The sequence below is a fragment of the Podarcis bocagei genome (assembly GCF_964188305.1).
Source record: "Podarcis bocagei genome assembly, chromosome: 15".
NCBI classification, from domain to species: domain Eukaryota; kingdom Metazoa; phylum Chordata; class Lepidosauria; order Squamata; family Lacertidae; genus Podarcis; species Podarcis bocagei.
This window is the reverse complement of record NC_138141.1, coordinates 30,663,009-30,683,778: the sequence shown is the minus strand read 5'-3', so window position 1 is coordinate 30,683,778 and position 20,770 is coordinate 30,663,009. Positions and strand designations below refer to the sequence as shown.

Here is a 20,770-nt window from a genome sequence, read left to right as displayed (position 1 = left end):
TGAGAGGCCTGGAGTTGGCAACCCTGCCCCGGATTGAGACCGAGACGTCCCCTTTATTCCTGCAAGGAATCCTTGTGAAGACAGCGGACGCTCAGCGCCTCCAACAGCTGGATCTGGACCGGCTCCTGGTAGGTGAGTGTTGCCACCGGATGTATCCCATGGGTGGGAGTGGCAAACTGAAGCCTATCTCTCGATGCAACTCTGGAACATGCAGCCTTCAGCATACAGAGTGAAAAATGACTGGGAGAGTTTGGGGATGCTGAGGCTGTGATACGTGAGGAAACTAGCATCCTTTCACAAAGTGCCTCAGAGGTAAGGGGTCTTGGCTCTAAGTGGACCCCTGTTTTCTGACAACAATTGCCAGCACCAAAGCTAGGAGAAGTGGAGGTTTTTTGTTTTTTGTTTTTGCAAGCTGCAGAGTATGGAGGGAGAGAAAGCCAATGATGGATGCTAGCCACAATGGCGGCGTAACCATGGAGATGTCTCTGGAGGGAACCAGCTTCTGGGAATCACAAGAGGGCTTGTGGGCTTCCCAGGCTCTTTGGCCTGACCCAGCAGCCAGGTTCTCCTGATAATTCTCATGGAACCTCTATACCAAGAGAGACCCTATCTAGGTTCCTTGGTTCTTAGGCACATTTGGCCCCTGTGAGAAGAGGATGCTGGACTAGATGGGCCCTTCGCCTCACTCAGCAGAATCTTCTCGTGTTCCTATGGAACTCCCTCCCACTGGAGCCAGGGATGGCCACCAACTTGGACAGCTTGAAAAGGGGTTAGACAGATTCATGGAGGGAGAGAGGGCTATCAAGCTATGCTCTGCCTCCACGGTCAGAAGCAGCAATTCTTCCAAATGTTGGTTGCTGGAAACCACAGGAGGGGAGTGTGCTGCTCTTGTCCCAGGGTCCTGAGTGCTGGTTTCGCACAGGCTGCTGTTAGGACAAGATTCTGGGTCACCATTGAAGGTCCTTCCTATCCATTTCAGGTCTTAAAAGGAACAAAGCGGGGCAGTGGCGTTAGTGAAACAGGACTGTGAAGGAGGGGTCTGTCGAGGGGTCAAAAGCAGGCCCTGAAGAACCCCTCCCCACCCCAGGAGGGAGACTGTGGCCCTACCCCACTGCCCTGCCTCTTCTGTCTCCCCACAGCCCTCCGCCCTCTCTGCCGTGACCCCAACGCTGCTGTTGAGATTGCTGCCTCAGAAGCCCTCCATGCCATCCAGCAGAAATGCCAGCAGAGCCAGGCTGGCTCAGCCCGGAGCCGCAGAAGAAGGCCTCTGCTGCCCGGCTGGTTGTTTGGCCGGCAACGTAAAGGTCCCAGGCCTGAGAGCCGGGGGGCTGGGCCTACCTGAGGGGGAAGCCTTGGAAAGCAGAAATATATATCTATCTCCCCTTTTACGACTGTTGTCTCCTTTGGGCCGAGGGTGACGTGGCAACCTCTTGCTGGCTTAATCCTCCTATCTAGATACTTAGAACGGCAGAGAGAGTTATGGGGGCCCCATGGCGAGCTCTGAAGTGGGAATCCCACAAGGAGGTCTCAGCTCAGGAAGAGAACAGAACATGCCAAAAGGAGGGCTACCCTCCCACCAGCACCTCCAATACCTGTTGACTGCAGCTTCCCTGGCCCCTATTTGTCACAAGCACAGAATGGGGGAGCTCAGGAAGGGGCACCCTCTGGGATTCCAAGGGCAAGCTGGGGAATGGGGAGAATGGCACAGGAAAACCTGGATTGGGGCCAGGAATCAGAGGGCTGCCAGCTGTTCAGATCCACCTTTGTCTCCTACTTTCCCTGTGAGACCCCCTTTTGTTCAGCATTTTCTTTGGCACATACCCCACTTTGGCCCGGCTTGCCCCAAACAGATGGATAAGCGTCGGCCTTGTCCACAGAATTCATAGAATCCTAGATCTATAGGGTTGGAAGGGCTCTGGGGGGTCATCTAATCCAGCCCCCTACAATGTAGGAATTGCAGCTTGCCTGGCACCTACTAGTGGCTTGTCGTCCTATTTTTATTATTCTCCTCCTCCATGTGGGACAACTTTCCTTCCCAGAGGTTGTGCCTGCTTCAAAACAGGCGCGGAAGCTCTGGCTGTGGGTCAGATGCAACAGATAGGGCTTCCCCTATCTGCAACCACCAACTTCTCCTCTGGCCCCCATTTTCTCTGCATGTAGCACAGAAGCCAGACGAGCTCCCCCTCCCTTCAAGAAGGGGTCGGGCGGCTCCATTTCTCTACTGTGCCCCCTGCAAGTAAAGTCAGGGGCTACTCCGTTTCTGAAGAAAATATTTATTCTCTCAGCTGTATAAAGGTAGAGGAGGAGTAGGAGTAGGAGTTTGGTCATCAGGCCTGGTCGCCAGGGACTTTCTCTTGGGATGTACTGGGTTCGGTCATGGCCTGGTTGCTGGGGACTTTCTCTTGGGACGTACTGGGGTGGGTCAGGCTGCCAGCGGACGTTCGGGAGAAAACTCTGGACAAGGCATTGGAGACTTTCTCGAAGACGGAGGGCTTCTGCTGGAGTGGCGGTTGCTGCTCGGTGGCAGTTCCCTCTTGATCTGAGAAGCCAAAACAGAGGTTGGTCATGGAGTCATGGAGTCAACCTGCCGCTCACAGCCCCTGTGAGTGCATCAAGTGGGAGCAAGGGTGTACTCCAATTCCCATAATCCCCAGCGGTCAGTCACACTGGCCCCATGAGCTAATGGGATTTGGAGTCCAGCAATATCCCGTTAGATGGAGAGCAACGCAGGCAACAAATTCCGGGCAGCCGAGACCCTCACTTGTCTTCCATCAGACAAGCATTGGGCTGCTTGAGTGTCTGGCTTTTGTTTCATTTTTACACCGCCAAAATGTACGCAAATTTTGACCTATTCTTGTTTCCTCCGCCCCCTCAATTGTTTAGGTTTTTAATGTTTGTATTTTAATTCTAAAATGGTGTAAGCTGCCTTGGATTGTTTAAAATAGAAAGGCATGGGGTGTGTCTATCAATGTTTTAAATAAACTTAATCTCCTATATATTTTGGAAACTTGTTGCTTATCTGCTATGCATTTGCACACTTCTTAAGACAGTGGTTCGCAAACTCTTTTGGCCACCACCCCCTGCATAAACACATCCCTGATTCCCCCTACCTTATACAAAGCATTATTCAGAATAGTGGCTTGCATGACCCACTATGGAAGCTAATAACAAAATAATTCAAAACAGTAACAATTAATTGCACCTTTATTCTAAATCCAATAAAAGGGTTTAGTTTTATTAATTCAACAAAAAACTGATGAATTTGATGTAGTGATATCAGCTTCTCAAAGACTGATAATCATTTGTGCCACCTGCCACCCCCTTGCCTTTTAGGACCCCCCAAAAGGATGGTACACCCCCCCCCCCAGATGGTGGTATTGCCCACTTTGGAAACTACTTTGGTTTCTGAGATTAAGGAGCCATTTGCGGGTTGGGGGGGTCTTGGTTGCCATTTTGACTCAAGATGGTGGATGGAACCTTCAAAAAAACACAGCAATTTAAACCACCGGTTTCAAAACTCCACTGATTTTGGGGTGGTTGTTGTTGTTTTCAAATTCCTGAGCAAGGCTAGGTATGTGGGTGGGACTACTGAACATAAACCCACTTTGTGGTTCCCTGATGTGGACATGTCCATGTCATGCTGGAAGCCTCCCTGTTCCACATCCCTAAGAAGGGAGGTGGCCTGGCGTGGCCTGCCCCCCAACCACTGTTCAAGGGACAAAAGTGACGTCCACACCCCGAAACTGGCAGCAAGAAAACTTACGTGTTTCGTGCTCTGGAACGTCCTGGTAAACAGACATGATCTGTGAAAGGAGGAAGAGGTCAGGAGGGAATAGGAGAGAGGGGCACATAAAATGTCCTTGTCCTAAGTCAGGATAATCAAGTCCACTGCAGGATGAGAGAAAGAGAGCTTATCCACGCTTATCTTTTGCTCTGCTCTTTCCAGGCACAGCTCCACACTTTAATGCGCTGTGTCTAAGCATGGTTTTTTGTTTCTTGCCTTGGAGTTTTCACTGCAAAAACCCACTCTTTAGCACTCAATCAGGGCAAACGTCAATTCAGATTTTAAGCAGGTTGCCGTTTGCTCCTATTGAGCTTTAAAGAGCAAGTTTTCACAGGGGAAAGCTCCAGAGCAGCGTTTCCCAAACTTGGGTCTCTCTCACAAGTTTTTGCACTACAGCTCCCATTATCCCTAGCTAGCAGGACCACTGGTCAGGAATGGTGGGAATCGTAGTCCAAAAACAGCTGGAAACCCAAGTTTGGGAAACACTGCTTCAGAGCAGGGGGGTGAAGCACTCTGACACAGAGCTTCTAAGTTCAGACCGTACCTGAAAAGAGTGTGGATAAGCCCAGAGAGACCCTTTTCCAGCCCAGTCCTGAGTTCTTAAGGGCTTTATATATGCATCCCTTTAGCAAATTTCAACCAGTACAGATCTCTGAGCCTGGGTGATCTACGGGGACAGGGTCTCATTCCTCTCCATAAACATGCTATGGCAATTTACCTCGAAGGATCCTGGGACTGCTTCGGTGTCCCGGGAGAGGTGCATCTCGACTGCAGCTGGAAGAAAACAGGTGAGAAACGGCTGTGTTACAATCCAAGCCGAGGATGTGGTTGTGCTGCAAGCGGCCTCAACAGGGTGAGGTCGCTCTGGCCCCATAGACAGGCGCTCCCTGCCAGCCCATGTCCTCCCCCCATGAAAACTGTACCCACAACTCACTGGGTCCTGATTCCCTTTGGGGGCATCCATCTCAAAGTTGTGTGCCTAGAGGAGGCCTGGGGGCCACATCTAGGGGCCTGAGACCCCCTTTGGCACCCCAGCCCCCATGTGGGGCTCTGCACAGGGCAGCTTCTAAGGAGCAGCCATTCTAGAACCATAGAATGGTAACGTTGGAAGGGAGCCCAAGGGTCATCTAGTCAACCCCCTGCAATGCAGGATTTAAACACACAAGTGCAATTGTATCAAACCCCAAAGCGACAGAATGAATAGTCACCTTTATCCAGAATCTTCTCTCTATCACTGAAACAGATACAGAAAGGGCTTGGTTAAAATGCTGCGCTTGTAATGTGTCCTCTCCCCATTTGCACAGTGGCCTGGAGTTTGCCCCTCTGCCAAAGCCTGTTTGGATCGTGGCCACAATAGGTGCAAAGCCCAAGCATGAGGCAGGCATCTGGGTGGTTGTTCCCACAAGCGGGATCTTACCACGGCACACATAGAAACCACTGGGCAAGTGGGTGGCCTGTGCCTCCCAACTGGAGAGACTTTCACCATTTGCTTGTATGGATTTTGGCCCGGATGCGGGAGCGTGGATTGAACTGTAGAGTTGGAAGGGATGACCCAATGGTCATCTAGTACAACCCCTGGCAGTACAGGAATCTCAACACGTGGTGCCCATCCAATTTGAAACCATCCCGGACCCTGCTTAGCTTTGCAAATGCGCTGTGCCACACTAAAAGACCAGCTTGCCAAGTGGTTACAAAGCCACCACTTTGTCGAGGGAGGCCTGCTTCCACACTCTGCTGCTGACAGCAGTCTCCCCACCTTCAGTTCCCAGCAGCTGGCGTTGAGAGCTTCACTGCCTCCAACAGTGCAAGTGAAAAAAACCAACCAACCCTGAAGTTCAGTGGGGAACCAGGATGGGCTTTGCCTGTGTGTGAAGAAACACATGGAACTCCTGAAAAGTGCCCCTGCTCTCCAAAGCCCAGCCCACCAACAAATGTTGCCCTCGCACCTGTCAGAGGTCGATGAAGGCCCCACGCTGGTTGTGCGGGGAGTGCTGCTGGAAAAGGTGACAGGGCTGCTCTCCTCTGTTTCGGTGATGGGCAGGCTCGGCATATCGGTGGTTTGGGCATCCTGCAGAAAGGAAAAGGTAAGGACTTTGTTTTAAGCTCTCAAAGTCAACACATAATTCAGGAAAGTTGGGGGGTGGGGCATGAATGGAGGACAAATCCCCATTTTATGCATCTTGTTTTGCAGTTTGTTTGTTTTTAAGTATAAGCCACTCCCTCAAAAGCCATGTGCCCAGTAATCATTTTCACTGCTGTTTTTATTATGAAAACCTACTATTTATTTTGGAAAGTTGTCTTTCTGTTCACATTTGGACATCTCTTAAGATATCACAACCAAATTTTGCACAAATTTTCCTGAGATCAATCAGACGCCATTTGAGGATGACAGACATTTTAAATGATGCTGTCTTTTTTTAGCCACTGGTTTCAAAACAGCACTGATTTTAGGGATTTCTTGGAATGTTTGGGAAATAGTAGGTATGAGGCTTCTAGTATTGAAATCAAGTAGGAAACAAGTAAGATTGGACCCAGACATTCTACAGGTCTTAGAATAATAGAATTGCAGAGTTGGAAGGGGCCACAAAGGTCATCTATCCCAACCCCGGGGGGTCAAACCCACAATCCTGAGATAACGTGTCTCATGCTCTACAGACTGAACTATCCCAGCATGTTCCACTTCCAATGTTTCTTTTTTTAAAGATATTTATTAAAAGTTTAATAGTTACAGGAAAAAAAGAAGAAAACAGTAAAAAGTTCACAATACATCAAAAATAAAGAGAAACAAACAGAAAAAGAAAAATACAACAAAACAACAAGAAAAGCAAAAACATTCAAAAAACACATCACTCCCAATGTTTCAATTTGCATTTGGAGCAGTGGACAAGAAGTGTAGGGCAGGATACCATCTCTAAATTTTGTTGCTCTGACAATTTATAAATAAAATCCACCTTTCAGTATATTCATTTTCATGAATCTCCCTTCCGGGATATTCTTGCACAATAGGTCAATTTAAATAGCAAGGCTGCTGTTTAAAAATAACAGAACGGAAACACAATAAAGATTTCACCGAGCAGCCACACACAAGACCTTCCAGCTCTGAAAACAGTTGAAGAGACAAGTAGCCCATCTCCAGAACTGAGCACCTTTTCCCAGGTGAAACCACCTGAGTTTTCAAGTCCTGAAGGGTCAGACCTCTAATTACACCTGTTACTAAATATTATCTCACATTAATGAAAAGATTTCCCAGTTCCTGTATTCCAAATGGATGCCTACGGTACAACGGATCTTTTTAAAATGTCCGCCGTGTGTCACTTTAATGGCTTATCTGACCTGATTTCTCTATCGCCCTCCTGCTGGGGGGCTTGGGGTGGGCCACAAACGGGGTAATGAAGGGATAAAGGGGTCCCCTCCCTCTTTCCTAGGGGACCCTCCCGCTCCCGGGGAACACACCCGTCTCTCTCAAGAGGTGAGGGGCCATATGGACTCACCATCTGCACCTCGCTGCTTGTGGACTGGGCCGTGACCTCAATCTGTGGGATAGGGGGGCCTTCCTTCTTCTCTTTGGCCTCACCGCTGCTGCTGGACAGGGTCAAAGGGGGGCAGCATTTGCTCAGGGACAAACTCTTCTTCCGGCTCGCACTGCTGGGGGTCTTCGTCAGGAGAGGATCGCTTGGGATGCGCTAGTTGAGGGCGAGAAGGGGGGAGGGGAACCTCAGAACAGTTGGAAGTTTGGTTGCATCGCAGTTTGCTGTGATAGGACTAGAGAGGATTGCCATACAGTTCGTACTACCTTGGATCCTGAACGCCTTGCAAGTGTTGTAAACAAAAATTGCCCTTTTCCCTTATGGGGTATCCAAGACCCCCTATAGAGTCCTTACATAGGTTCCCTATTGGTAGGAAAGAATAACAGAGGCCAACCAGAGAATATTGAGAAGCAAAGCAGCTAGTAAGCCTGATCTTTATTAAAGCTGTTGCAACAGGGTGCTCCCTTCACCCGGAAAAATGACGCACAAAACCTTATAAAGACTTTTGAAATTGCCACCCTGTAGATCAAGACCACCCCCAGAAACATCATACATACATCACAGAAAAGGCGGTCTTAAAACAGAAATTTGAATGTTGTTTATCTCCTGTCTGGCAGGTTACTTGATTGGATTACCTGGGGAGCCTGGCCATTCTTTTGTAATGATAAATACTTAGTTCCTGGGCCATGTCACAGGCTCACACCCTATTCATATCTTAAATGTGCCCTTAAGAGAGGATTTGTGAGGAAAGACAATGGGGAGGTTTCCCACTTTGACCTTGCAGAGAAAACATTTGGTCAGTTTAGGAATCAAAATGATTCCAGGTCGGTCTTCCTGGGCTGATCTATGTACGTGCTTGGTTGGTACACTTATGAACATTACCATATGTCTAAGACCTCAAAATTCCTATCACACAAGTCAAACATTTTGGCTCCTGAACGCTGCAAACCCGGAAGCGATTGTTCCAGTTTGCGAACGTTCGCTGGAATCTGAATGTCTGACGGGGCTTCTGATTGGCTGTAGGAGCTTCTGAACTTTGGTTTCCGAACGTTTTGGAAGCCGAACGGACTTCTGGAATGGATTCCGTTCAGCTTCCAAGGTATGACTGTATTTCAAAAAGTGAATTGGGGGGGGAGGGGCGGAGTGAAGTTGCTGAGCTAAACAAAATCTAGACTTCCAACATGGGTTTCAGCGATTTCCGCCCAGACACTGTTTCCGACTGCCATATTCCGGCTATATCCAGGAAAATCCAGACGTATGGCAGCCCTAGGCTAGAGCATATGAGGTTAGAACACATCCCAGCAAGGGACCCCGAGAGTCCCTTTGACCTCTCTGCCAACTTCACTATCTCCTTAAAGCTTAGACTCTTAGGTTGCATCCTAAGGGGAAAGAGACTGTGCTGACCATCAAGTAGTAGTAGTAGTAGTAGTAGTAGTAATAATTTTTATTTATACCCCGCCCTCAACTGGCCAGAGCCAGGCTCAGGGCAGCTAACACTAGTAAAATTATAATAAAAACATAATGAGGGGAACCAATTTAAAATACAGGTTAAAATGCTATTTAAAATGGCTTTTCCCACCTAACTTGCCCCACCCTCCAGCCCTTGGAGCCTTCAAAGCTCTTTCCAGAGGGAGTTGCTGCCACAGTCATTATGTGTGTGTGTGTCTTCTGATGAACTGAGTAGAATCCAATTATGAGTCCTGGGAGTTGGGAGAGCGTTTTAGCGGATTCAACAATGCTTAAGTTGTTGTTTTTTGGTTGTTGTTAATGTTGCACACCCTTCAACGTTTCTCCAATGAAAATATTCTGTTGTTTTATTTATACCCCGCCCATCCAACTGGGCGTCCCAACCACTCTGGGCAGCTTCCAATATATATAAAACATAATAAAACATTAAACATTTTTTAAAAACTTCCCTATACAAGGCTGCCTTCAGATGTCATCTAAAGATCGTATAGTTACTTATATCCTTGGCTTGGGGGGGTGTCACAAAACTCCATACCCTCCAACATTTCCTGTTTTCCTGCTGTGATATCTGTTTTCTGCTAATTTCTTGCCTGGGCAGCACACTGTTTAATAGCTATGCAGAGAGAATGCCCCCCCTCCGCTGCATCTAACCCTGCTCTTCAGCCTTGGACACCAACTTGGACAGCTTTAAAATAAGATTGGACAAATTCGTGGAGAAGAGGGCTATCAACGGCCACTAGTCATGTGTGCTATGCTTTGCCTCCGTGGCTGGAGGCAGCAATGCTGCTAAGTATTGGTTGCTAGAAGCCACAGGAGGGGAGAAGTGCTCTTGTTTGAATCCTGCTTGCGGGTTTCCCCACAGGCATCTGGTTGGCCACTGTGACAACAGGATGCAGGATTAGATGAGTCCCCTTTGGCCTGATCCAGTAGTCTCTTCTTGCGTCCTTATGTCCTTGGTCCTACCAGTGTCCCTCCCATTTCCCCCAGACTTCCAAGGATCCTGACCTCAGTCCAGACCAGAGCCATCTTTCCCATAGGGCTTAGTGGTGCGTTGTGCTGCGCCACGGCGCCAGCCTCTCAGGGGCGCCCCAGCAAGTGGAGGAGCTGCGTGGCTTTGCAGGCGGCCTCCCCTTTCCCTGCAAGCCCACCAGCTGCACCCCGCCAACCATAAGGCTGGTGGACGTGCAGCTTCCCTCCCAAGCCTCTGCAGGGATCGCTCTCCTCCCGAGGAGGCTTGGGAGGGGCGCAACTTTACTCCCAAGCCTCTGTGAGGATCGCTCTCCTGCAGCAGCATGGGGGAGAGTTGCGCCCCCCCCCCATGGTTGGCAGTGCACAGCTATGGCCACCCCAACACTATCCATCGTAATTTGGGGGTGCTGGGTGGATATTTGCACCCCGGCGCCACATCTGCTGAAGACGGCCCTGGTCCAGACCTTCCCTGAGCCCCTGTGGATCAAGAGGCGACTCTTCCTCAGCTAGGAGGACACAGCTGTGGGCTGCATTCCTTCCTTCCCTGAGCCATTTGCTTACCGTGGAATGTGAGCTTTCGCGCCGCTTGGGCGCAGGCTGGACCTCAAAGTAAAAGGATTTGTGCTCCTTCAAGACTTGCTCCTCCCCGTCGCTCTCCATATCACTGAGGTGAGGGGCCCTGCCAGGTTGGTTGTCCTCGATGTCGTGAGCCACGAGGCGGAGGATCAGGTCCTGCTTGCTTTCCACGTCCTTCAGGAGCTCGACCTTCGTGATGTCTGGCCTCATCAGGCTTTGGAAGGAGTTTCTGCAGACCACCTGGAAGTGCAAGAGCAGGATGGGGGTTGGGGTAGGGGTGGGAGGGCAGTACCTTTTACCTGCGAGGAGAGGCACACCCAGGAGGCTCTGCAGAGACAGGTTCAAGTGAGCCAAGCCTCAGATCGCAACTTAACAATGAACAATTTATGAGCTTCGGAACATGACTCAAGTTACAAAAAAACGCACATGATATTGAAAGTGTTTTCCTAGCGACAGTCTATATTAGCAATGCCATCATATAAATCTATGGTGTGACCACATTTGGAATAGTATACAAAATTCTGGGACTTCCAGGGAGGATCATGGCGGACTGACCGTCTTCTGTCGGCAGCTTGCTGACAGAGATAATTATGTAGTGATTGATGATAGCCAAGGCATAAATCTTGGCTACTGAAATTCACTCTAAATATGAGAGTGAATGGGGGCTTAACGTGAAGACTTGATTTTTCTTCCACTCGGGGCAGGATGCCTTAAACCAGGCATGGGCCAAACTTGGCCCTCCAGCTGTTTTGGGACTACAGTTCCCATCATCCCTGACCACTGGTCCTGTTAGCTAGGGATGATGGGAGTTGTAGTCCCAAAACAGCTGGAAGGCCAAGTTTGGCCATGCCTGCTTAAACCAAATCTACTTCTGCACATGCAAAGAAGCCTCCCACCCCACCCTGCCCTGCCTACCTCCTTCGGCCTCACCGCAAGGCGCCCAGCCATATCCAAAGAGGGCCTCCGTTCTTTCTTCTTGTTGGGATCCTGAGTGCTGAGGTTACTAGAGAGACTCTTCCCTGACATCGAGGCTCTCCTCAGCTCCGTGAGGCTCATGCCTGTCTTTGATATGCACGTCTTTTTCAGCTTCTCTAGGGGCTCTGTCTTGATGGACAGGACGGCTAAGTGCTCCTCGACGATCTTCGGGTCGACCTTCAGCGCCTTGTGCCCGATGCAGGGGATGATTTTCACCGGCATATTGCTCTTCTGCAGCAGGGTTTCCACATCTTCGGGGACAGTGGGCAGATCTTCCAAATCCAACTCATCCTCTTCTTCGATGGAGCTGACCCGAGAATAGACTTTGCTGAGAATGCGGTCCAGTTCCAGGGCACTGACGGTCTTGTTGTCTAAGTTTTCGTCAGAAGGGTTGCCGCTGATGGAGCAGCTGGAGACCTCATTGATGATGATGCTGGCCACCCGCTCAGGGAAGAGGACATTGCTGGTCGTCATGTCGTCGTACAGCTCTTGCTGGGACCCGGATATCTCCAGGACGTTGCTGAAGACGCTGTGGACAACGTGGTCGACCTTCTCCTCATATTGGGGGTCCAGCTTTGGCTGGTTGCTGTAGGTCACCAGGTCCATTTTGTTCTTTGACATCTTTTTCTCCACGGACGTCTTCAGCTGGCAAGCGATTTCGCTGACATCTGTCTTGGACAAAGCCTTCTTCTCCTGGACGCCCAAGTCATTCTGGGCAAGTAGGATTTTCGTGAGCAACCTGCTTAGGATCTCCTCCAGGAAAGCCACTGGCACTTGTGTGACCAGGGGCACCTTTGTGGGTTCCATTGCCCCAATATTGCCAAGGAATTTCTCGATGATCTTGTCTGTTTCCAGCTTTATTTCCGCACTGGAGCGGGGCAACTCGTCCTCCATGTTCGTGGCCGACTGGAAATCGCGCCCGGAGATTTCACTCACCATGAAGCAGGCAACCCGATTGACAAAGTCTTCATTCTTGTTGGTTAAGTCATCGTACATAGAGGCTTCAGAGCTGGAATGTCTGAGGATGTCAGTGTAGACGGAATCCACAACCTCCCCAACTGCCCGGCTGTCTTCTGAGCCCAAGTCCTCCAATTCGTCGTGCTGCCAGACTCTCATATTCTTCTTTGAAAGAAGACTTTGCAAGGAGTTAATCATCTTTCTGCCCACCTCCTTCATTAAGGCAACACTCCTTGTATCCAAGTCGTCCACAGGGAGGGCATTGAACAGTTTTGAGAGGAATTTAGCAGCCACCTCCTCTATGATGATGGACGACAACCCCTTGAGGTGGGATCGCAGTGGTGTCTCACGCTCTGCACCCTCAGGACCACCCCCATATTGTTCCTCCAGGTTTCTTTCCGCTTCCATGGCCTCCTGCTGTCGGCCAAGCTCCTCCGAAAAGTACGCCTGCATCGGGTTCCCATAAATCTCTTTCATCACCAAGTCAGTGATCCTTTCCATAAGGATCGTGCAGCCTGTCCTGATGCATTTCTCAATGGCCGATGCAGTTCCAAACTCCGGCAAAATCTGGTGGTAGACGGTATTGGCCACCGTTTGGCTCACGACACGGTTAGGCTGCACCCTATCAAGGTACTGGACCTCAGCGTTCTTGTCCTTGGAGATCTCTGACATCACATTGCTCAGGAGCTTCATGTGAATGAAATCGAACTCTGCGCACTGTTCCTCGGCATCATCGGACGACGTCGTGGGGAGGGGGAAAATTTTGGACAAGAGGATTGCGAGAACCTCGTGTATGAACCTCTGAGACACCAGGACCGGGTTTGGTCTGTCACTGCTGACTGGGGACGGAGTGCTGCTCTTCTTCACCTCCATCAACACTTTCTTTGCCATCTCTCCCATTTCAAAAGGTTTTGAGGCCTGGCTCTGGGGTGCCCTTGGCAGCCCCTGGATCTGGTATCCTAGAATCTCTTTCTTTATCGCACTGGCCACTCTCTCCACTAATATCTGGTCGCTTTCCTTGCCTGCCCAGATAGGGGCTCCAGGAGCCCGATCTTGCAAGATGCCGCACAGAGAAGCATGGATGATTTTAGCCACATCCGTCTTCCCCACAGATGGGAAACCCTGCGCTTTGGTGGGGAGCTGCAGGACCTTAACCGGGGACTTGGCAAACTCCTTTAAAATGGATTCCACTAGATTTCTGACGGAGGACTCCTCCTCCACAGGCACTGCCTCTTTCTTCTCTACCGGGCACACACTGGTTGTTGACGAGAGCAGCTTGCTTATCAGCCCGCTAAAAATGTCCTTCAAGAAAGTGGAGGAATAAGCACCTCCTCCATCCTCAAGCTGCATCGCCTGCACCTCCCCTTCCCCAAGTTTCATGTGGTGGATCGTCCAGCCAGCTGTTTTTGCAGAAAAGCTGGGGGAAGGAACTGGCAGAAGTTGACTGGGAGGTGAGTATGGCTTTTTGTGCTGGAGTGTCCAGTCATCTGCTTCTGCAGGAAAGGCAGGAGGAGGGTGAGATCCGCAGGGAGGCGAGGGCATCTTATCCTCATAGATTGTCCAGCAGTCTGGTTTTGCGGACGTGGTGGGAGGAGGAGACAAAAGTTGGCTGGGAGGAGAGTGTGGCTTAACGTAGTGGATCGTCCAGCGGTCTGTTTGTGTAGAATAGGTGGGAAGGGGAGACTTTCCAGGAGGTGAGTGTGACTTGGGAAGTGGATAGTCTGGCCTTGATTGACAGAGAAACGCTGCACTCTCTTCCTCCGTGGATTCGTAGTTTTGGTTTAGAGACCCGGGTTTGACACAGACGGCCTTGCAGATATTGTCCATGAGGCTCTGGATACTTTTGCCTGCCTCGGGCGATGGTTTTCTTCTTGCTTTCTTCCTGGGAGGACTTCTCTTCCCTACACTGCCCAAAGGAGAATCTGGCGAACTTCCAGGGACCCATGAAGGAAACATTTTGTGCATTATCTTAAGGAACATCTCTCCAAACATGGAGCCAGAGGGTGTGGTGTCCGGGAGGATGGTCTCCACTCGGTCAAGGATTGTCTCAGCTTCCAGAAACAAGAACAGGTACGGGGAAGTATCCCCAGTAAACAAAGGCATCAGCTGGTATGCACAGATTTCTCTGATTATTAGTGGAGCTAGCTTTTCTGCTAATGAATGCCCTTCATTTTGGAAAGCTTTAAAAATCTCACACTCCGATCCAAGCTGCTCCACCAACTTCTCATAGATGCAGTTGCTTATCTGAATCACTTCTTCAGGAACAATCTTTGGGAGAGGGAGGTCTGCCTCCACACCATGAATGACCTTGACTTCTGATCTTTTGAACTCGCACACTAAAGCATTGACTAGCCTGGTAACTAGATCCCTCATCTCAGACTCTGATAAACAGCAGTCTTTGGAATATGCCAAAAAGTTTGGGGAGGACAAGATTTTGCAAAAGAAAGCCACAACAACATCCTCTAAAAAGGCTGCAGAGTAGATCCGCTGAGAAACTGGCTTCTTTTCCTTCTGCAATTTAGCACATTCGCGGGTGGCAGAATCACTGCTGTCTAAAAACGGGTGGAGGTGGAAATTCAAAATCTCCCTTATGAGCAAATTGGCAACTTCACGGAGGGTGCTGTTCCCTCGGACCTTGAGAGTACTCTGAAGCTCGCTTTGGGAGTTAGACTTCTGCAAAATCTGGTTGTAAACTGAACAGGCGATGTCCTCTTTGGTTTCTTCGTCCATCTCTGGAGTTTGCCCCGAGGTGTTTCCCAGCAGGATTTGATGTGCCAGAATCTCTGCAATGACATAATGTTTCAGGTTGGCGACCATCTCGGCGAAATCTGTCTCTGAGAAGTCAACCTGGTTGCCAACGCAAGCGCTGATGCTCTCTGGAGTGGGGAATATTCTCTCCAAGAGCTGGTTGAGCATGTCCTCCAGGAGAATGAAAGGGAAGACCGTCATGCAGGAGCTTAGGGCGTCTCTGGCAGAAGGGTCCACATAAGAGGGCGCCTCGTGAGATGTGGTAGACTGGAGGTGATATTTAAACATTTCGTTGATAATGAAGCAAGCTATCTGAGTGACGTACAAGTTCCGCAGGCTCTCTTTGTCTTGTGGGAAAGGCTGCTGCAACATCACTTCGTGCAAGACGTCACAGTAGATAGAGTCCACCATGCACGCGATGGCTTCTTCTGAAATGCCAGCTTCTCCCCTGTTGCCGTAAGTGCTGGTCCAGATGGCCTGCTTCAGAACAATGTCTAGGATGTCTTTCTTCAGCTGCGCAATTGTGCTGTTCATTTCAGAGCCAAAGCCACCTTCGCCCTGACCTAGGCATGCAGTGCTACTAGAAGGAGATGGGAAGATCTGCAAGAGCAGCCTGTCAACGATGGCCTCCAGGACCGGGTAGCAGAGCACGGTGGAGTAGGGTGGTGAAGCATTGGCTCCAGGGACACCCTGGTCCACCACCAGAATCTCATGGATGAGGCACTTTGCTTCTTCCACAGGAGGCGGACCTGCTGTTGACCCCAGCATGCGATCGATGGCACTTTCAAATATCATGGTGGCTGTCTGGTGGGACAACACATGCCTCTCTTCATCAGTATCTTCCTCAGGCTCCAGGTCTTGTGTGCTGTCCTTGTAGGTTCTGCCTTCTGTCACGGAGCCCAGGGGCGGCTCCTCGGGACCCTCTTGGATGTGCAGCTGAGCTTTCGTTAGCTCCTTCGTAAGTGACTTCACCAGCTTCACAGCTGTGTCTCCAATGAAGTCCCCGGGACCACTTAGAGGGGTGTCCGAGAAAGAGTTGGAGATCCTTGATATCAGCTGAGAAATGACTTCTCCTAGGAATGAAGAAGGACTCGATGGGCCTCTCTTCCCCGCCAGGCTTGCCTGCCGCAGGTCCAAGGGCTTGACGGTGGTTTTGTACACCTCGAACCTTGACATGGAGTCTCCTGCGGCTGCTCTGTCCCAGGTAGGAGACTCCTGCCTGGCTACAAAAGGCTGGACATGCTGCTGCAGGATGTCACCCACAAGGAACCCGGCAATTCGGTCAATCAGGCTTTTGCTCTTATTCTTCACATCTCTCTGGACGGCTTCGAGGGAGCCAGATTTCTGTATGATCTTGCTGCACAGGGAATCGGTCATGTTCTGGACATCTTCCTCTGAATACTCACATTGTTCTGGGTCTTTTGTAACCTTGATTTGATGCTTCAAAAGCTTCATCTGGACATCGTTGAGCAGCTGGGTGGAGAGCTTGCTGAAGTCTGACTCCGACAGGTGCCTTTTGTCCATGGATGTGGAAGGGAAGATTTTTGACAACAGTCCAGTGATTAAATCTTTCAGGAATCCTGAAGACAGGAAGGTGCTGAATGGAGACCGGCTCTCGGTTTCCTCCTGGGTTTCAGAAACGTACTCGTGGAATGGAGTTGAAGGTGTAGCCTTGGGCAAGTCTCCAGAAAACAGTGGATGGAGAAGATAATCAGAGATGCCTTTTTCAACCAATCTCTTAATCTTGTCAAAGAGGGCACTCTGTCTCCCGCTGCTGAGGTCATCTGGCGAAGCAACATCTCTTTCTTTCATCAAACTGTTGCACACAGAGTCAACAACATTCTGGACAACAATGTCCATCAAGGGGCCCATTAAACTCGGCTCATCTTCTTTCGGGACTCCGGTAACTGCAGCCTTACCAAAATGCAAGTTGATTGAACAGGCCAATTGCTTTGCAATTCTTTCCAACTCAGCTTCATGCCACCCTTTGCTTGATTCTTTCTTGTCCCTGGAAACAGGCAGAACGTTGGCTAAAACTCTGGAAACAATTTCTTCTAAGAAACGAGCTGGGAAAACTCCTCCACAGGGACCCAAGGGTTCCCCAAGGCTATCCAGAACGGTCCTGACAATGTCCTCAGACAGAGCTTCAGGGTCAGGGCATCCTGAAGAGGACTCCTCTTTAGAGACGAATCTCTGAAGATGATGGTTCGTGATTTCCTGAATTATGAAGCTGGTCATGCAGTCTATAAAATCCATATCCCGACGCTTGATGTCTTTCTGCATAGACTCTTGTGAGCCAGCCTTCTCCAGCATATACCTGTAAACAGAATTGACCATGGTCTGAATCTCCGTCTCCGAATGGGAACGGCAGGGGGCGTCCTTTTTGGCCACCCAGATTTTGTGTTTGGAAATGGACGCCATCACTTGTTTGATCATGTAGGAGCAGAGCTCATCAAAATCTGTTCCCGACACCTCCCTCTTCCCTGGCTTTCGCTTCGCACCCTCGCAGGGCGGGAAGAGTTGATTCACCATCTGGTTGACAACCCTTTCCAAATACTTCTGAGACAAGACAGTAATGTATGCCGGGGTCGGCTGCTGCCGCTTTTGGAATTTGGGGAGGCAGATGCAACATTCAACTTTCTGGATGATCTGTTCGGCCTTGATGTTTCGAAAGGCATTCCGCGGCAGCCTCCGGCAAACCACCGGCGGCAGTTGGTAATCCAGAATCTCCGTCAGAATAATTTCAGATGCCCTCTCAGCCAACGACTCAATGTCCCTGCCTACGTCTCGGTCGGCAGCCAGCTGGAACCCAAACTCCCTTAAGATGGAGTCAACTATTTTGCTGACCGTTCGGCTGTCCACCCGTGGGAAGTATGCCTTTTCATCGGCCCTCGTCAAAACCCCCACACCAGCCTTGGTAAACTCTTCCACCAGGGCACTGACAAACAGGGTGTTCATCTCCTGGAGGTCGATGCAGGTGTCCCGGTTGTATTTGCTGTGCAGCGAAGAGAAGATCTTGAACAACAGCTGGCAAATGACTTCCTCCAGGAATGACGCCGAGTAAATGGTAGTGAACTCCGGGTGGAACTGCCTGTGATCCCCACGTCCTGACATGGTCACCACTTCTCTCCGGTAAGTCCTCACATTGCAAGTGGCAGAGTGAGGCTTCCTTCTCGCATGCTTGCCGCTCGGAGCCTGGGAACTGTATGTCCTGTGCTGCATGGCCGTTTCCAGCACTGTCTTGTTCCTGTCCCGCAAACTCTTGCGGGCCTGATGCCTCCCCGAAACGGGCGCTTTCCACTCCGGCCGCCTGCCTCTGGGCAATGAGTGGTACATGTCACTTTTCCCACTTCGTGGGTGCTTTTTGCCAAAGCTCTGCCCCCGTCCCTTTTTGCAGGGCCCCTGTGAGAACCCCACGGCCTTCTTCGAGTAAGGTTTCCCATGCCCTGGATGATCAATGCAGTGGGAAAGCTCTGTGATCACCGGTTTCACCAGGGTATGTGCCAACATGTCGAGCGCTGACTCGTAGGAGGGCACCCCTGCCTCAGGCTCCACCCAGGGCTCCTCGCTGTACTGGATGTCATACGTCAAAATGGTGGAGGCAGAGTCCGTCTTGTGGGCTTCCACCTCCCTGCTTGAATATTGGAAGAGCTCGCCGTCGCTGGCACTCTTCCGGATGTCACAGAACTCCTCGTCCTCTGGGAACTCGTCAAAAGCAAAGGTGCCGGTGAAATGGTCCGTCGTGATGCATTTGTCCAACAGGGTCCGGATCAGCTTTTCGCTCACGACGTCCAGCAGGACGACAGATTTGGGCGAGAGTCCCAGGTTGCCGCTGAAGATCTCATTGCCCAGCCTGTAGGCATGCGGGCACATAGACGAATAAAGGTTCTGCCTCTTAGGCATCAGATCTGTGTCGGGATATCGCGACATGTTCTGAGCTCGGGCATCCGGGAAGTGCCCCGCGAAACCGCCCTGAGGCTGACCAGGCCACATCGAGTCCAAAATGATGTGCAGGACTTTGTTGACGACCTGCTTTGCTTCGGTGGACTTCAAGCTGCGGATGAAGCTGTCGAGGTTGGAAGCAACGCAGCTGAGCCGCTGGTTCTTGTGGGCAATTTGGTCCATTGCCGACAAGCAAGCCACCCCTTTGATGTCACCGGGGCCTCGGCAGTCTCCCCTGGAAGCTCCACAGGCACAACGAGAGGAGAAGTAGGGCTGCTGCTGGAGCAGTGCGTCCCGAGCTTTCCTTTCGCTCATGGATTTGCACCTGATTTCGATTTCCAGGCACAGCAGGTGGGCAACCTCCTTCACGAGAGGGTGGTAAACCTCATCAAAGTCCGCCAGGCAGAGGGGTGGCAGGCAGATGTACCTTGACTTCCTCGTCAGGAAGCCTTTCCTGCTGACTGTCTCCTGCAAGATGTTCCTCTCACACAAGATGCTCAGGATCCTCTCGGATATGTGGAACGCCAGCTCTTTGATGTTGACAGGAGCCGATTTGGGGCCCCTGATTCCATGCTCAGGGCAGCAAGAGTCCACCGAGCAGAACATGGAGAGGCTGGTCTCAATGCCATCGCTTCTCTCTCTGGCGCCTTGCCGGGCACAGGGGTTCAGGATGCTCCGGATGACGTTGGAAACCACCGCCTGGGTCAAGGGCTCCCAAAACACATCGAGGCAGGAGGATTGCCTCTTGCAGTGGGGCAGGTAGGTGCTCCTCCAGATCCGTTCCTGGAGCCACCTTGATTCGGACTGGATCATCTCCTGCTTCCACGCTGGGCAAGAGGCCTTGTAACCCTTCTCATCCAAAGCATCTGGGGGAGGAAACACAGACAGGTTTACTATCACACACCTTAGGGAGCTTCTGAAGCCCTGGAAATACCACGAACCAATTCTGGAAGTCCCATCTTGGGTGGTTTGGGGCAAAAACTGTTACTGTTAACTATTAATGGGGTTGTGTGCCCAACTAAGTTCCATACAGTTAGACCCATTGAAATTAACAGCTCACCATAGCCATGGCAATCAATTCAATGAGTCTACTCTGAGTAGAATCGGGTTGGGTGAACGGGTTCTTTCTGCCTCTGGGTGGGACTTTCCTCCCTGGGAACCCGTCTCACGTAGCAGGAATGCTGCTCATCAGACGCTTATGCACATTCTCAAACACACTGGCCACAATGTCCCTGGCAATGGAGCCAATCTCTGCCTGGGAATCACTATGGAAAAGCCCCAGAACCTGCGATCTCTTGAAGCTGCAGCAGAAGAGCCTCTCATTCAGCTCGCCCTGTGCCTTCTCCAGGGTGCAAACAGGCGACTCAAGATCCCGGGACTCCATTAGAACCTCGCTGACGATGCTCGCTGCCACTTGCAGCATTTTGAGGGTTTCGTTGATGTTCGTGTCAGTGAGCAGCTGGTGCTCAAATATCTCTTTCAAGATGCCCCCAACAATAATAAATTATGTATTTAATTATTTTTTTAATTCTGCACCCTGTATAAAACAGGCAAATCAGCCCAATTTACATCTCAATAAGTAATGTTAAGCTTTTTACTAACTTTAAACAGTATTTCCAGCCTGCAAGGGATCCTTTCGCTGGGATTTCCACCTGGCAGGGGGTTGGGATAGAGGACCCTTGAGGGTCCCTTCCAACTCTACAATTGTATGATTATATGCTGCAGAAATGTGAAGAACTGGATTTAAGACAAGAAACCGAAAGGAACCCAAACGAACCGTTGTCTCCATCCCTGTTTTCGGCTGTCACAGAGCATAAGTCAGCTC

General features: G+C 50.5%; 2 protein-coding genes across 2 annotated transcripts in view; one reads left to right on the top strand and one right to left on the bottom strand.

Moving 5' to 3' along the window:
* MROH2A (maestro heat like repeat family member 2A) overlaps nt 1-1,388 on the top strand; it is a 44,499-nt gene extending 43,111 nt beyond the window's left edge. Inside the window, exons 42-43 of the mRNA XM_081172838.1 lie at nt 67-132; nt 1,140-1,388. Of these exons, the coding sequence (XP_081028964.1) occupies nt 67-132; nt 1,140-1,342 (269 nt within the window). The 3' untranslated portion in view covers nt 1,343-1,388. The remainder of the gene's footprint in view (nt 1-66; nt 133-1,139) is intronic.
* A 1,179-nt stretch (nt 1,389-2,567) lies between these two features.
* FSIP2 (fibrous sheath interacting protein 2) overlaps nt 2,568-20,770 on the bottom strand; it is a 38,394-nt gene continuing 20,191 nt past the window's right edge. Inside the window, exons 15-21 of the mRNA XM_081172815.1 lie at nt 11,239-19,811; nt 10,309-10,563; nt 7,276-7,467; nt 5,731-5,852; nt 4,993-5,018; nt 4,503-4,558; nt 2,568-3,803 (exon numbers count right to left, since the gene is read on the bottom strand). Coding sequence (XP_081028941.1) covers nt 3,711-3,803; nt 4,503-4,558; nt 4,993-5,018; nt 5,731-5,852; nt 7,276-7,467; nt 10,309-10,563; nt 11,239-19,811 — 9,317 coding nt within the window. The 3' untranslated portion in view covers nt 2,568-3,710. The remainder of the gene's footprint in view (nt 3,804-4,502; nt 4,559-4,992; nt 5,019-5,730; nt 5,853-7,275; nt 7,468-10,308; nt 10,564-11,238; nt 19,812-20,770) is intronic.